Here is an 11,647-nt window from a genome sequence, read left to right on the forward strand (position 1 = left end):
GGTTATCTCCCTTTCTATGAGGAGAGGAACAGGCAGAGACAGTGCGCAAAACGATAGACGACCTGATGGGGCAAAAAGAGAACTTCCTGGCCGGGAATTGAACCCGGGTCACACGCGTGACAGGCGTGTATACTAACCACTATACTACCAAGAATTTGATTTGATGTTTGTTTTGCAACATCACGGTCTATGTACGTTGCAGCATATTCTGAGTATCAGATTCTTCGATCTGTTGATTCCGTATGACTGGTCGCGCAGGATAAGAGTATGACCTTAGGGCACGGAGTCACAGAGTGATCTCAGGACAGGACGTTGCTGGCTGGCGCGGCAAGATAGTGGAAAATCGGACTGCAAAAAAGGAGAGACAAAACTTGCGGACAAAGGGAATGAGCGAGTTCGGCCGGGGCCTCTGCTCCTCGTTCTTCCTGACCACTTCGAACCAACTCGACCAGCAGTCCAGGCAGAAATCGTTTGATTCAAGGCAGGAGAACACGATCCAGCAACAGACACCCGTTCAGCAGATACCAGACGAGGTCTTGGCACGACTAGCTCTCCTCGAAAACGAAGTCAAGGAGAAGAACCGCCTTCTGACAACAGACTGGGCCGAAGCCTTCAAGTAAGCGACCAAACCAGACAGGACGAGAAGCAATGTTGTCATCCCCGCGACGCGCGGGGCAAGGGAGCGAGAAGTGTCGAACCGACACGAGGTCTCGCTTTTCCCCGGAGGACCCAAAATAGCCGACGATATGATAGCCTTCATCAAGAAGGCCCGAGTCCCACCCGTCTCTCTTTTCTCGACCGAAGCTCAGCAGTTTGCCACGACAAACCACTGAACGTGCTTTCACCCCTGGGAAGACAAGGACACGGAGATCCGTGCGGCACGAGACAGACTACAGGTCTACTACGACCTCGACAGAATGATGAATTGTCATCATGGTCATGGGTTCCATGACCCTGTCCAGATCGTAGTAAATCTGAAGCTTGTTTCTGGCCGCACGGATCTCCTTTTTATATTCTTCCAAGGGGTGGAAAATCTGTCGGTAGCGCGACATGGCAGAACGTTGCGCCTCTGTGAAAAAATGGGAAATCGGAGGGATTTGCGCCTTCTTGACGAAGGCGACGACATCGTCCGCGAGTTTGGGCCCCTCGGCGAACAGCGAGACATCGTGTTCGTCATGTTCTCCGCGCGTCGCGGGAATGACTACATTGATTCTTGTCCTTTCAGGCTTGGTCGCCTGCTTGAATACTTCTGCGAGGTCTGTTGTTGAGAGGCGGTTCTTCTGTTTGACCTCTTTCTCCAGATGAGTTATTCGTGCTAGCATCTCTTGTGTTGTCTGCTGAGCCGCTAGCTGTTCATCTTCTTGATCGTTCGGCATGATTCGAACGACCTTTGAGTACTGGTCGTGTTGGATCGAGTCGGTCGGGAAGAGCGAGGAGCACAGGCCCCACCTGGCTCGCTCACGCGATTCTTCGTCTGCAAGTTGTCTCTCCTATTCCAGTCTGAGTTCCGCTCCTCTCCTGCCGAGCCCGCGAGTAATGTCCTTGGATCACTCTGATACTGCGTCCCCAATTGTCTTTCTCGGTTCCTGCGCGACAATTCAGAAGCAAGTTCGTGACCAACGCGCGAGCTCGTCAACATAGTCAACATTCTCTAGTTTGAGTGCCTCGCTCGTTCCCGATCCTGGTCGTGCTACTGAAGCCCATGGAAAAAAGAGTTTGGCCCTTTGAAACAGGCAAAAGAGCAAAAAGAGCAAAAAGAGAGCTGCCCCCACACAGGATCGAACTATGGACCTTTCGCTTACTAGGCGAACGCTCTACCACTGAGCCATAGGGGCTTGTTGTTGGTCAAAAACAATAAACATATATATACACAGTACGTTTTTTATCAGGTTTTTCGCAACTCTGTGCCCACGAATTTCTTTGCTATGATGAAGAAACTCGAATGTATTGTCTCCAAGTAGCTCAGAAGAGCTCCCGCAACAGTGTTCTCCTGTCTCCCTTGCAGAAGTGACATCGAAGTATCATATCGTATGCTCGCGCACAACCGCGAGCAAATCGGGAAATGGCACGCTGGCACACTTGCCGCGAACCCATGAACTAGCTTGCCTTTCCCGAGTAGTAAAGTGGCGATGTCGATCTCTACGGGGCGGAACAGACAGCAGAACAGCGCAACCGAAGCGGCGATGGGAAAAAGGTCGCATCAAGGCAGATCACGACAGCCGTCCTGGCAACTCGCATAAGTAGCTGACTAGATTCTATACTGTCTAATTGTATATTCCAAGCGACTTTTGCGATCAACCAGAAGCGTGAGCGATCGCCTAGAACAAAGAGACGCAATGAGCTCGATTCTGGTTGAACTGCCCATACCACTTCCTTGTCATCCTGATTCGTGTACATGGGCGAGCAGTGCTTATAGATCTTCTCCTCAGAAAAACGTCAGGGCTCCCTGTGACCAAGACGAGTCTAGTGTCGGCTTCGAGCGCACGAGCCTCACACGACAGCTGTGGCTTGCTCCTCAGCCCCCGTCTTGTGACCAAGACAGGGCTTCGGGTCCGAGCGCTCGAGTCGCTTAGGACGGTTGTATCTCGCAGCTCAGACCCCGCGCACGTTGCGTATCGCTCATTGTCCGGCGCCGGTGAAAGTCCGCGGCTGCCAAGAGCTGCGAAAAAGCCCTGACCTGTTACGCCTCTTCTTCTCCTCGTGACTTCGAGTATGGCTAGTCATCGCTCGACGTCAATCTTGAAGCTTGCTGGCCAGAAGCCTCCGGGCACTGTTGTCGAACCCCGGTCGCATCCGTCTAACCCGTCTAACCCGTCGAGCGCATTCGTTCCCAGAGTCAGTCACGTTCTTTCCGGATCGAACAAGTGCTGACACTATTTCAATCTGAAGAAACGCGAGTTTGCACAATCGCCATCGGTGACGGTCGATGAGGACCCCCAGTACGCCTTGGACGCCAAGCTCGCCCGTCATGAGCTAAGTTTTGAACAGGCTGTAGAAGAGGGACGGAGAGACCTCGGACCATCGATCTCGAAGCTCGGTAAAGCTTTCCTGGACAAGACCGCCCGAGAGCTAGAGGACATCGCAGGGCAAGCCAAGCGAGCGCCACCGAACGTGAGTCTATAAGTAACTTGTACACTGCTTCGACCAGGATCACGCTGAAGTCCATGTGGTAGACGGGACCTGCGACTTCCAGGCCAATGCGAAGTACACGAAACTTGGATCCGCATAACACCCGATAATCGGCTCTTTTGAGGTGCTGGTAGTCGCTTTCCGTCGTTTTCGAATATCTTGGTTCGTTACCGCTTCTGGTCCGCTACAATTTGCGCGCGGCGAGAAAATAGGCGTAATGATGGTGGACAGCTTTGTAGCTTGTAACTGGTGCATTCTTGCCGCAGGGAATCTAAACCTTTCATATTAGACGTTGCTGTCGAAGAATGAATGTCCTTTCGTGTGTGGTTCTCCTAGTTGTGATGGGCGTCCGACGCCGTTCTCAATGATCAGAACTTCGCGTTCATTGCCGTTCGAGTTTCTGTCGAAGATCCCTCGAATCCTGAGCTTCTGCTTCGTCCCCCTCGTCGGCTTCGACCACTTGTTCCCAAACTCCATTATCCTCATCTGTGTCGAGGTTCTCAAACAATTCCTTCCTACCCTTGTACGTTCGATACCACCCTTGAAACCCACCCCTCAATATCTTGACCTCAACGTTCCGAGGCAATTTCGAAGATTGAGCCAAGATGTGAGCGACGTAAGGACCTCGAGTTTGTGATCTCATGCAGTGAACGATTACGGTCTCGAGTTTCGGAGTTCGAGGTTCGAGGTACTGTTCAATCACTCGAGCAACTTTGGCACTCGAAGAGAATTGATCCGTGGTCAAGTTGATAGCTCCAGGGAGGTTCCCTCCGGCGAAATCAGACGACCGAACGTCTGCATGGTCAAAGGAGAGGAGCCTCAGGTGCCAGGTGTGGGGGACAAGGGGAGAGATTCGAGAGCGTACCGATCACGAGAAAGGTCGATCGTTCCGAAGGATTTGAAAGTAGAGCTGCAACTTGCGATGGTTCAATGTAGCTCATGTTGAGCGATGCGACGAGCAGAGAGAGAAGCGAAAGGTGGAGGTTTTTCGCCGTGAGCCGAATAATCGAGAGTCGACTGTATGCGGAAAATGTCTGCGCAGATTCAAAGCATCTCTTCAAGTTTCACCACACACAACCGTTCCAGCCAAACCGAATCATGGCGGACGATTTCGTGTTGAACTTTGACGCACCGTCGAGTACGAACGCGGGACCGGCTCGTCAACCTCGACAGAAAGGCGGTCGATGGACTGATCGCGCAAAGGAAAAGCGGTTCAACAAGCTGAAACTCGAGAAACCCATCTCGACAGATGGCAGTCCAAGGGCAAAGCCGAAGCAAGACTCAACAGACAAGCCGAGGGAGTCAGGAGCAGGAGGTGCGAGAGGAGGATCGAAACCGAAAGCGAACGCTGGCACAGCCGCCCCTGCCAACGGAGGCGCAGGAGGAAGTCGTAGGTTGGAACAGGCAGTTGGACCATCGGGCAAGAAGCAGTTCATCTCGTCACTTTTCACCGCCGAAGGATTGCCGGTCGCCGCGAGTGCTTCTGAAACTCCCATCGTCCCCGCGAAACCTTCAAACGCGCCCATGACCCATACTTCGACCACTCCAAACGACGACAACGAAGATGACGAGGAGGAAGATCCTGCGCCTGAATTGACCAAGTTGGGACTCATGAAAGAACTCGTTCAAGCGCTCTCGAACAAACTCGGCATCACAGGCCCTACCGCGTGTCAAGCAGGAGCGATCCCTCGACTCGTACAAACGACCTCTGCTACTCGTCACTCCAAGTCGAAAGATGTGTTCGAACACGATGCAATCTTGAGAGCTCAAACGGGTTCCGGAAAAACCCTCACGTTCCTGTTGCCCATGTTGCAAGATCTCTTGACCCTTCCCGCTCACCTCCTCGTCCCTCCCACCTCGACCACGGCTTCTTCCTCAAACTCCACCTCGTCTGCGAACCCAGATCGATCGATCGGCACCTTGTCCATCATTCTCGCTCCAACCCGAGAACTCGCTTCCCAAATCCACACGGTGCTCTCGTCGCTCTTGTCCTCGATGCCCTATTCTTCAAAATACTCGATCTCGCCTCGAGCGTTGACGGCGTGTTTGTTGGTGGGAGGTGCGAACCGTACGCACGAGAAACGTAGGTTGAGGAAAGGATGTCCGATCGTCGTCGCGACTCCTGGAAGGTTGTTGGATCACCTCAAAACGACCGAATCGTTCCGACTGGCAGGACAGGCGGTCAAGGTCAAGAGTTTGGCTCCGAGAGGTCGAGACAATGCAAACAACGCACCTCTCGGAACTCGACGAGGTGCGAACGGTTCTGCTGCTGGAGCAGGAGGGCAGAACCACAAGGAAACGCTCGGGTTGAGATGGTTGATCGTGGACGAGTGTGACAGGTTGATGGATCTAGGATTCGAGGAACAGATGCGAGGAATTTTGGAAGATCTCGAATCGAGGTCCCCTTCGACCACGACCGATGCGTCGATGAACGGCAGGAAGCGCAGAAGGACCATCTTGTGTTCCGCGACGGCTTCTGAAGGGGTTGATCGATTGGCAGGGTTGATCATGGGAGAAGAAGGCAAGACTCCTGCGATCGTCGGTGCGAGGGAAGACCTCAAGGTACGCGAACCGGTTCGTCGAGATTTGACGACCATCACGGCGGCCACCGACAAGGGCAAGAAACGTGCCGCTCAAGATGACGAAGACGAAGACGACACCAACGCTGATGAGGATGCCAACCACGACGACTCGGAGCGAGTCGAAGGAGAGCCATCACACCAAGTCGTGTTGCCGAGCGGATTCACTCCTCCTTCGCAACTGTTGCACCACTACCTTGTCGTGCCTCCCAAACTTCGATTCGTCTCGTTGATCGCACTTTTGAGGAAACTGTTGGTCAAGAACAAGGCGACTGGAGGAGTAGCTGGTTCCGGCATGAAGGTGCTCGTGTTTATGAGCTGTACCGATGCGGTCGATTTCTGGTGGAAAGCGATCGGAGGGATGAAACTTGGTCGAGACGAGGATGTCGAGGAGCAAGAGATGGAGGAAGAAGATGACGACGAAGAAGATGCCGAAGACGGGGAAGGAAAGACCAAGAAGCAGAAGAAGAAATCTCTCGCTTCATTGCATCCGCTCTTACCTGCAGTCCCCGTCTATCGACTTCACGGTTCGTTGCCACTGCAGACTCGATTGGCTTCCCTCAACGCGTTCTCGACCAAGTACACGATCGAGGACGGCAAGAGACAAGGTCAAGACACTCAAGACGCAGTTCTCCTATGTACGAGTGTTGCTGCGCGTGGATTGGACGTCAAGAACGTTGGATGTGTCGTGCAAGTCGATGCTCCTACCGAGGTGAATTCCTTTTTTTTCCAACATACTCTTTGCTTGAGTTCTGAACATTCTTTTTTGGTTCGCAGGGTGGAATCACCGAGTACATTCATCGAGTTGGACGTACCGCTCGAGCGGGAGCGCAAGGTTCCGCCTACTCGTTCCTGTTGCCTTCTGAAACTCCGTACGCCCAGATGCTCGAAGACGGGATTAACACGACTTCTGCCGCTGCGGGCTCGGAAAGCAACAAGAAGAAGACGAGGTTGAGAGAGGTTGGAGTCGAGGAAGTATTGAGGGATGGGTACGGAGGAGGCAAAGACACGAGAGAGTTTGAAACCCGAGCAACGGACGTCCAAATGGGATTCGAAAGATGGGCGAACGCTACTGAAGATGTACGTCAATCATTTCTCGAGATGAAAAGGGATCTTGTTGACCTTTGTCGGTGTCGGGGATCACAGAATTCAAACTTGGCTCGAAAAGCGTTCCAAGCTCACATCCGAGCGTACGCGACACACCCTTCAGCCGAGAAACACATTTTCAACACGAAAGCGTTGCACCTCGGACACTTGGCGAAATCGTTTGGAATGCGTGAAGCTCCTGGGCACGGACCTGCAGGAGGCAGCAGCAGCAAGAAGGGAGGACGAGATTCGAAACGAGTCAAGACGAACAACAACAGCAGCGGCGCGAAAGGAGGTGCGGATGCAGGTTCGGGTACGTTCGAGACGGGATGGAAACGCAAGCAGATGGATGCCGAAGCGAGAATGAAAAAATTGATGAGAGGTCCCAAGGGGAACGGGGGAGGAGAGTTCCAGATTGCGGGAGAGGACGTGTTGGGTGCGCTCAGGAAGGGCAAGTGAGACAGACCAGACGATCGAGGAGACGAGTAGATCATGTTGTAAAACCCTCCGCCTCGACCTCTATGTTCGGACCAAGGGAAGAAACAAAAAGCGCAGACTAAAGTTGTTCGAGCAACTACGCGATCTAGTACTCGTCTATGCAGCAGTGCCTTTCGAAAACAGCCTGTGCAGCAGAGCGAGCAAATGGACCGAGCACAGAGTTGCGGAATATCTCATTTGAAAGATAATTTCGCCACGAGCGATCCAGAACAATAGCACTCAGGGTTCAGTATAACAAGAGATCAGGAGACCTACCAATACTTGATGCTCGAGCGAGCGAGAGAAACATGAATCAAGTTGAACCATCCGCTCCGTCAACCGCACTTCGTCGCCTGTGTACGATCTTGCCCAGCTCGCGTTTGGTTACACAGCAAGACACGCCCAGCAAGGCGCGACACCAGACGAAGTCGTCGGGAAGAACTAGACCCGCAGCGTGAGTTTCGCATCTCGTCGATCACCGACACCCTGCAGCGCACTCGTCTCGACCAGCCCGTGCCTGTACCTGCTCTCAGCACACTGCGCTTGAGCACTCGCGACGCTAACCTTGTCCCCCCTCGAGATCGCTGCTATCTGACTCGTGATCTTGTCTCGTCTCCTCTCGCTCTCACAGCTTCTCCAGTCTCTGACGATGGCATTCTCATTCGGTAAGTACCACACGAGAATCAATCGAGCGATCGCAACGCTCACCTCGCTCTTTCCACAGGTGCACCAGCTGCTCCCAAACCGGCGGCATCCACTTTCAGTAAGCTCTCTCGTCTATCCTTACTACCCGACCGTGGTTAATCTAGCTCTGTATCAGGTTTTGGAGCACCTGCAGCACCCTCGACCTCGACTCCTTCCCTGTTTGGCGCGACTTCGGCGGCGACCTCGACCCCGTCCTTGTTCGGATCCACCCCAGCTCCCGCGGCGCCATCCCTGTTTGGCAACACTCAAAGCACCGCGACGTCAACTCCAGCTCCAACAGGAGGACTTTTTGGCTCGAGCGCAACTCCTGCCGCATCGACGAGTCTGTTTGGAGCACCGAAACCCGCCGCAACCCCTTCGCTGTTTGGTCAACCTCCCGCATCGTCCACGCCGACGTCCACGTCTCTGTTTGGTCAGCCCTCTGGATCGACTTCATTGTTTGGTCAATCTCAACCTGCGCAACAAGCACCAGCACCAGCACCGGCCGTCACTTCTGCCCCACTGTTTGGACAATCTCAAACTGCTGCGACCAATTCGTTGTTTGGTGCGAAACCTGCCGCTGCTCCGGCTACACTGTCGCTCTTTGGTTCGACGACGACGACCGCCGCACCGACTTCATCCTTCTTGCAACAGTCGCAGTTGCAACAGTCGACCGCGACTGTACGTAAATTGGGAGAACCGCCACTGCCAAACCCGCTCGAGAAATCGATCGAGAGTCGGATCGAAGCGATCAAGAACAGTTACGACCCGACTCACCCGCAATGTCGATTCCAAACGTATTTCTACAACGAACCGGCGATGGGACAGAATGTCAAGAGTTATGCGAGACCTCCGAATGGGACGGATGACAAGGCGTGGACGAAAGCCGTTCGAGAGAACCCTGATCCGGATCAGTGAGTATATTTCAATCCTCCCGAAAGAACTGACTCTTAGAAACTGAACTCCAATACATTTTATCCAGTTTGGTCCCAGCGATCGCGATCGGGTTCTCGGCTGTACAGAAACGTATCGAACACCAACAACGTCAAACTTTGACCCACCAACAACTGTTGACCGAGATTCAATCGCACGTGTCGGAACTCGCCTCGAAACACGCCTTGGAAACTTCGTTGCGCACGTTGAGAGCTCAACAAACTTCAATCTCGTTGTTGTCGAGATTGACGGCAGTCGTAGCTCAATCGAGTGCGTTGAGTCCAGGTCGAAACGCAAGTTTGAAACCGGAAGAAGAACGGTTGAGGATCGAACTCGAAAGGTTGCAACTCGGAGTCGAAGCAGTCAGGAATCGAGGGAACGAGTTGTGGACGAGGGTAGGAACGTTGAGAAGTCGTAAACTTGAACACCAAGCGTACGAATGGGCAGTCGCGGACGAACATGGGTTCAATCAGATCCTTGACGTGAGAGACCTGTTCTCTTCCATCTCTCATGGCGCGCTCTCGCTTGAACTGACCCCCTTGTCCTTTTTCTCGTGGATAGATCTTGAACGATCAACAAAGAGGATTGGATCATTTGACCAAGACGTTGAACGGCATGTCGAGAGATGTCGACACGATGAACGAAGCGTTTGGGTTACCCCTCAAATCTCAACCTCTGACCCAAACCCAAGGTGAACAACGGAATTAGAACCAAGGTGGAAAGAAACCCCCCCTTTTCTTCGCTGTAACACGAGTTGAACTTTCGCAAAGAATAAAAAAGAATCGTTCTATAATTGCGAGCGAGGATGGGAGAGAACGAATATAAAAACTAGACAAACGTGAATCGACTCTCGGTCGTTTTGCCTTGTTCTCCCAATCCACACATCCTCTTGGCATCTTGACTCCCAACGATGCGTTCCAACTTTAACAAGTCGAATTTCGAGAACAAGACTTGAGCGCTCAATTCACTTTCGTCCACGTCAATCCCTCCTCCTTCTCGATCGAGTTCGAACGTCGGATTCGAGCCAGTCGGTTTGTGGAATGGGAACGAAAGGAATTCGGGATAGTAAGCTGCATGACTAGGTGGAGCGTAAAACACGACCGTTTTCGCCCCTCGAATTCGATACCTAATGAAAATCATTCCCCGCTAACGTAAGCTTTCTGCGATCTTGTTCGAAAGGGGTTTTCAAGGTTGGGCTTTCTCACCTTCGATAGAAATGGAATCGTTCAGTGATCAACAAGAATTTCTTCTTGCCCGAGAAGAATGCTCCTCTCGCCCTCGAAACATCCGGGGTAGGAGTATACCTTTTCGATTTCCAAATTCCGGGTTAGCTTGAAAGACTGATAGGAAAAGGATAAAGGGTACTTACTCGGAGATGGAAGTGAAGGAGAAATCGTTGACTTTTTTCGAGAGGTATCGCTTCAATCGAACGAAATCAAAGTAATCGGGAACGAAAATGATGGTGTTTTGAGAACTGATGGCCGACTTCATCAAGTTTGGAAGAGTCTAAACACACACCCACACCCAAACAAAACATTAGCTTTTTTTTTCTCTCGAAAACGTAAAGGAAATGAAAAAGGTAGTTTTTGGTTGGGGTTTTGTTACTTTTTGAGTAAACCATTCGAACCGTTTGTCATCGACTTGATCAGCACGATCACACTCGAACCGATTCCAAACTTGTTTCAACCCTCTCGGCACCACCTCGATCAAACCCGGTTCGTTCGGGGACAACGATTTCAATTTGCCCGCTTCGTTCAAGAGGTGAGTCGTGTACAGTGAAGTCGTTTCTGGAGTTTGGTATCGAGACAACAAGATCGTTTGTCGTACAAATTTGGATCTAGTTGAAAAAGAAAAGGGTTAGCCGGGGAAAAAGAGATAAAGAGAAAGAGGGGCGACTTGCTTGCCATCGAGGTACCAAGGTTTGACTCGAGAGAAATCACATCCGTGATCTTGTTGAGGCATTTCGTTCAACCTTTCCATGACAAACTGATTTGCTCACACCGTCAGCTTTGTGCGAAAGGGAGAGAAAAGCGGGAAATTGGTTGGTTTACGTTGACATGATCCCAGTTCTGCATAAGCATGACGTCCATCTGATCGACCACGACGAGTTCGATCGAACTGAGGAAATCCGAATCACTAGAGAAGAGGAAAAAAGTAGGTTAGAAGGATTCCTCTCTCGAACAAGGAAAACGTTGATGGACTTGCTCTTCCTTCTCGATACTGGTTCGAAGTCCCAACGGACTCGCGACAATGACATCGGTTTGGTAAAACTCTGAAAACATCTTGACCTGTTTGCGGTTCACCTTGAACCCCAACCTGAAACTGTCGTCGATGTTGCCTCGAAACGTTTCGACATGATCTACGGGGTACTCGTCTCGGTTCTCGACGAGTTTGTCGACTGTCCCTTCCGGTAACGAGTACTCGGTCATGAACCGTTCATAGTTTTCGATTTGGGAACACAGCGAGTAATTGACAAGTTGTTGAGTCCAACTGAGAGCTGAAGATCGGAACGGAGTCAAGATGAGGACTTTTGGGCGAGTGAACCCTTGATCCGTCACGTTTGGTTTTAGAGTCGATGGCGTTGACGCGGCGGCGGATTTCGCAAGCTGTTCATTGTTTTTCAAAATTCTCGATCGAGTTCTTGGGGGGGGGGGGGGAAAAAAAAAAACATGGGGTTAAAAGGGGAAATAACAGGGAATGGAAAAAATAAATAAAAAGAATTTAAAACGTTATAAAACAATAAAACGAAAACGCGGGAT

General features: G+C 51.7%; 5 protein-coding genes across 5 annotated transcripts; 3 read left to right on the plus strand and 2 right to left on the minus strand.

Annotated features, from left to right (window-relative positions):
* Window positions 1–2,712: 2,712 nt before the first annotated feature.
* Window positions 2,713–3,229, plus strand: JCM15063_005323 (uncharacterized protein; the record flags this gene model as incomplete). Its single annotated transcript, XM_076681337.1, has 3 exons — window positions 2,713–2,835; window positions 2,890–3,111; window positions 3,194–3,229. 3 exons carry the CDS (start codon window positions 2,713–2,715, stop codon window positions 3,227–3,229), a joined length of 381 nt encoding a protein of 126 aa, XP_076531543.1.
* A 282-nt stretch (window positions 3,230–3,511) lies between these two features.
* JCM15063_005324 (uncharacterized protein) lies at window positions 3,512–4,070 on the minus strand (the record flags this gene model as incomplete). The annotated part of the gene is made up of 2 exons (XM_076681338.1): window positions 3,512–3,924; window positions 3,995–4,070. 2 exons carry the CDS (start codon window positions 4,068–4,070, stop codon window positions 3,512–3,514), a joined length of 489 nt encoding a protein of 162 aa, XP_076531544.1.
* Window positions 4,071–4,227: 157 nt separating this feature from the next.
* JCM15063_005325 (uncharacterized protein) lies at window positions 4,228–7,253 on the plus strand (the record flags this gene model as incomplete). Its single annotated transcript, XM_076681339.1, has 3 exons — window positions 4,228–6,420; window positions 6,486–6,788; window positions 6,855–7,253. 3 exons carry the CDS (start codon window positions 4,228–4,230, stop codon window positions 7,251–7,253), a joined length of 2,895 nt encoding a protein of 964 aa, XP_076531545.1.
* Window positions 7,254–7,920: 667 nt separating this feature from the next.
* Window positions 7,921–9,596, plus strand: NUP57 (FG-nucleoporin NUP57; the record flags this gene model as incomplete). The annotated part of the gene is made up of 5 exons (XM_076681340.1): window positions 7,921–7,936; window positions 7,996–8,034; window positions 8,092–8,869; window positions 8,938–9,370; window positions 9,450–9,596. 5 exons carry the CDS (start codon window positions 7,921–7,923, stop codon window positions 9,594–9,596), a joined length of 1,413 nt encoding a protein of 470 aa, XP_076531546.1.
* A 120-nt stretch (window positions 9,597–9,716) lies between these two features.
* Window positions 9,717–11,317, minus strand: UTP25 (rRNA-binding ribosome biosynthesis protein UTP25; the record flags this gene model as incomplete). Its single annotated transcript, XM_076681341.1, has 7 exons — window positions 9,717–10,014; window positions 10,094–10,192; window positions 10,258–10,394; window positions 10,494–10,725; window positions 10,789–10,874; window positions 10,940–11,024; window positions 11,094–11,317. 7 exons carry the CDS (start codon window positions 11,315–11,317, stop codon window positions 9,717–9,719), a joined length of 1,161 nt encoding a protein of 386 aa, XP_076531547.1.
* Window positions 11,318–11,647: the final 330 nt, after the last annotated feature.

This window comes from Sporobolomyces koalae (genome assembly GCF_050403365.1).
Source record: "Sporobolomyces koalae JCM15063 DNA, S_koalae_JCM15063T_v1_ctg65, whole genome shotgun sequence".
Lineage (NCBI taxonomy): Eukaryota > Fungi > Basidiomycota > Microbotryomycetes > Sporidiobolales > Sporidiobolaceae > Sporobolomyces > Sporobolomyces koalae.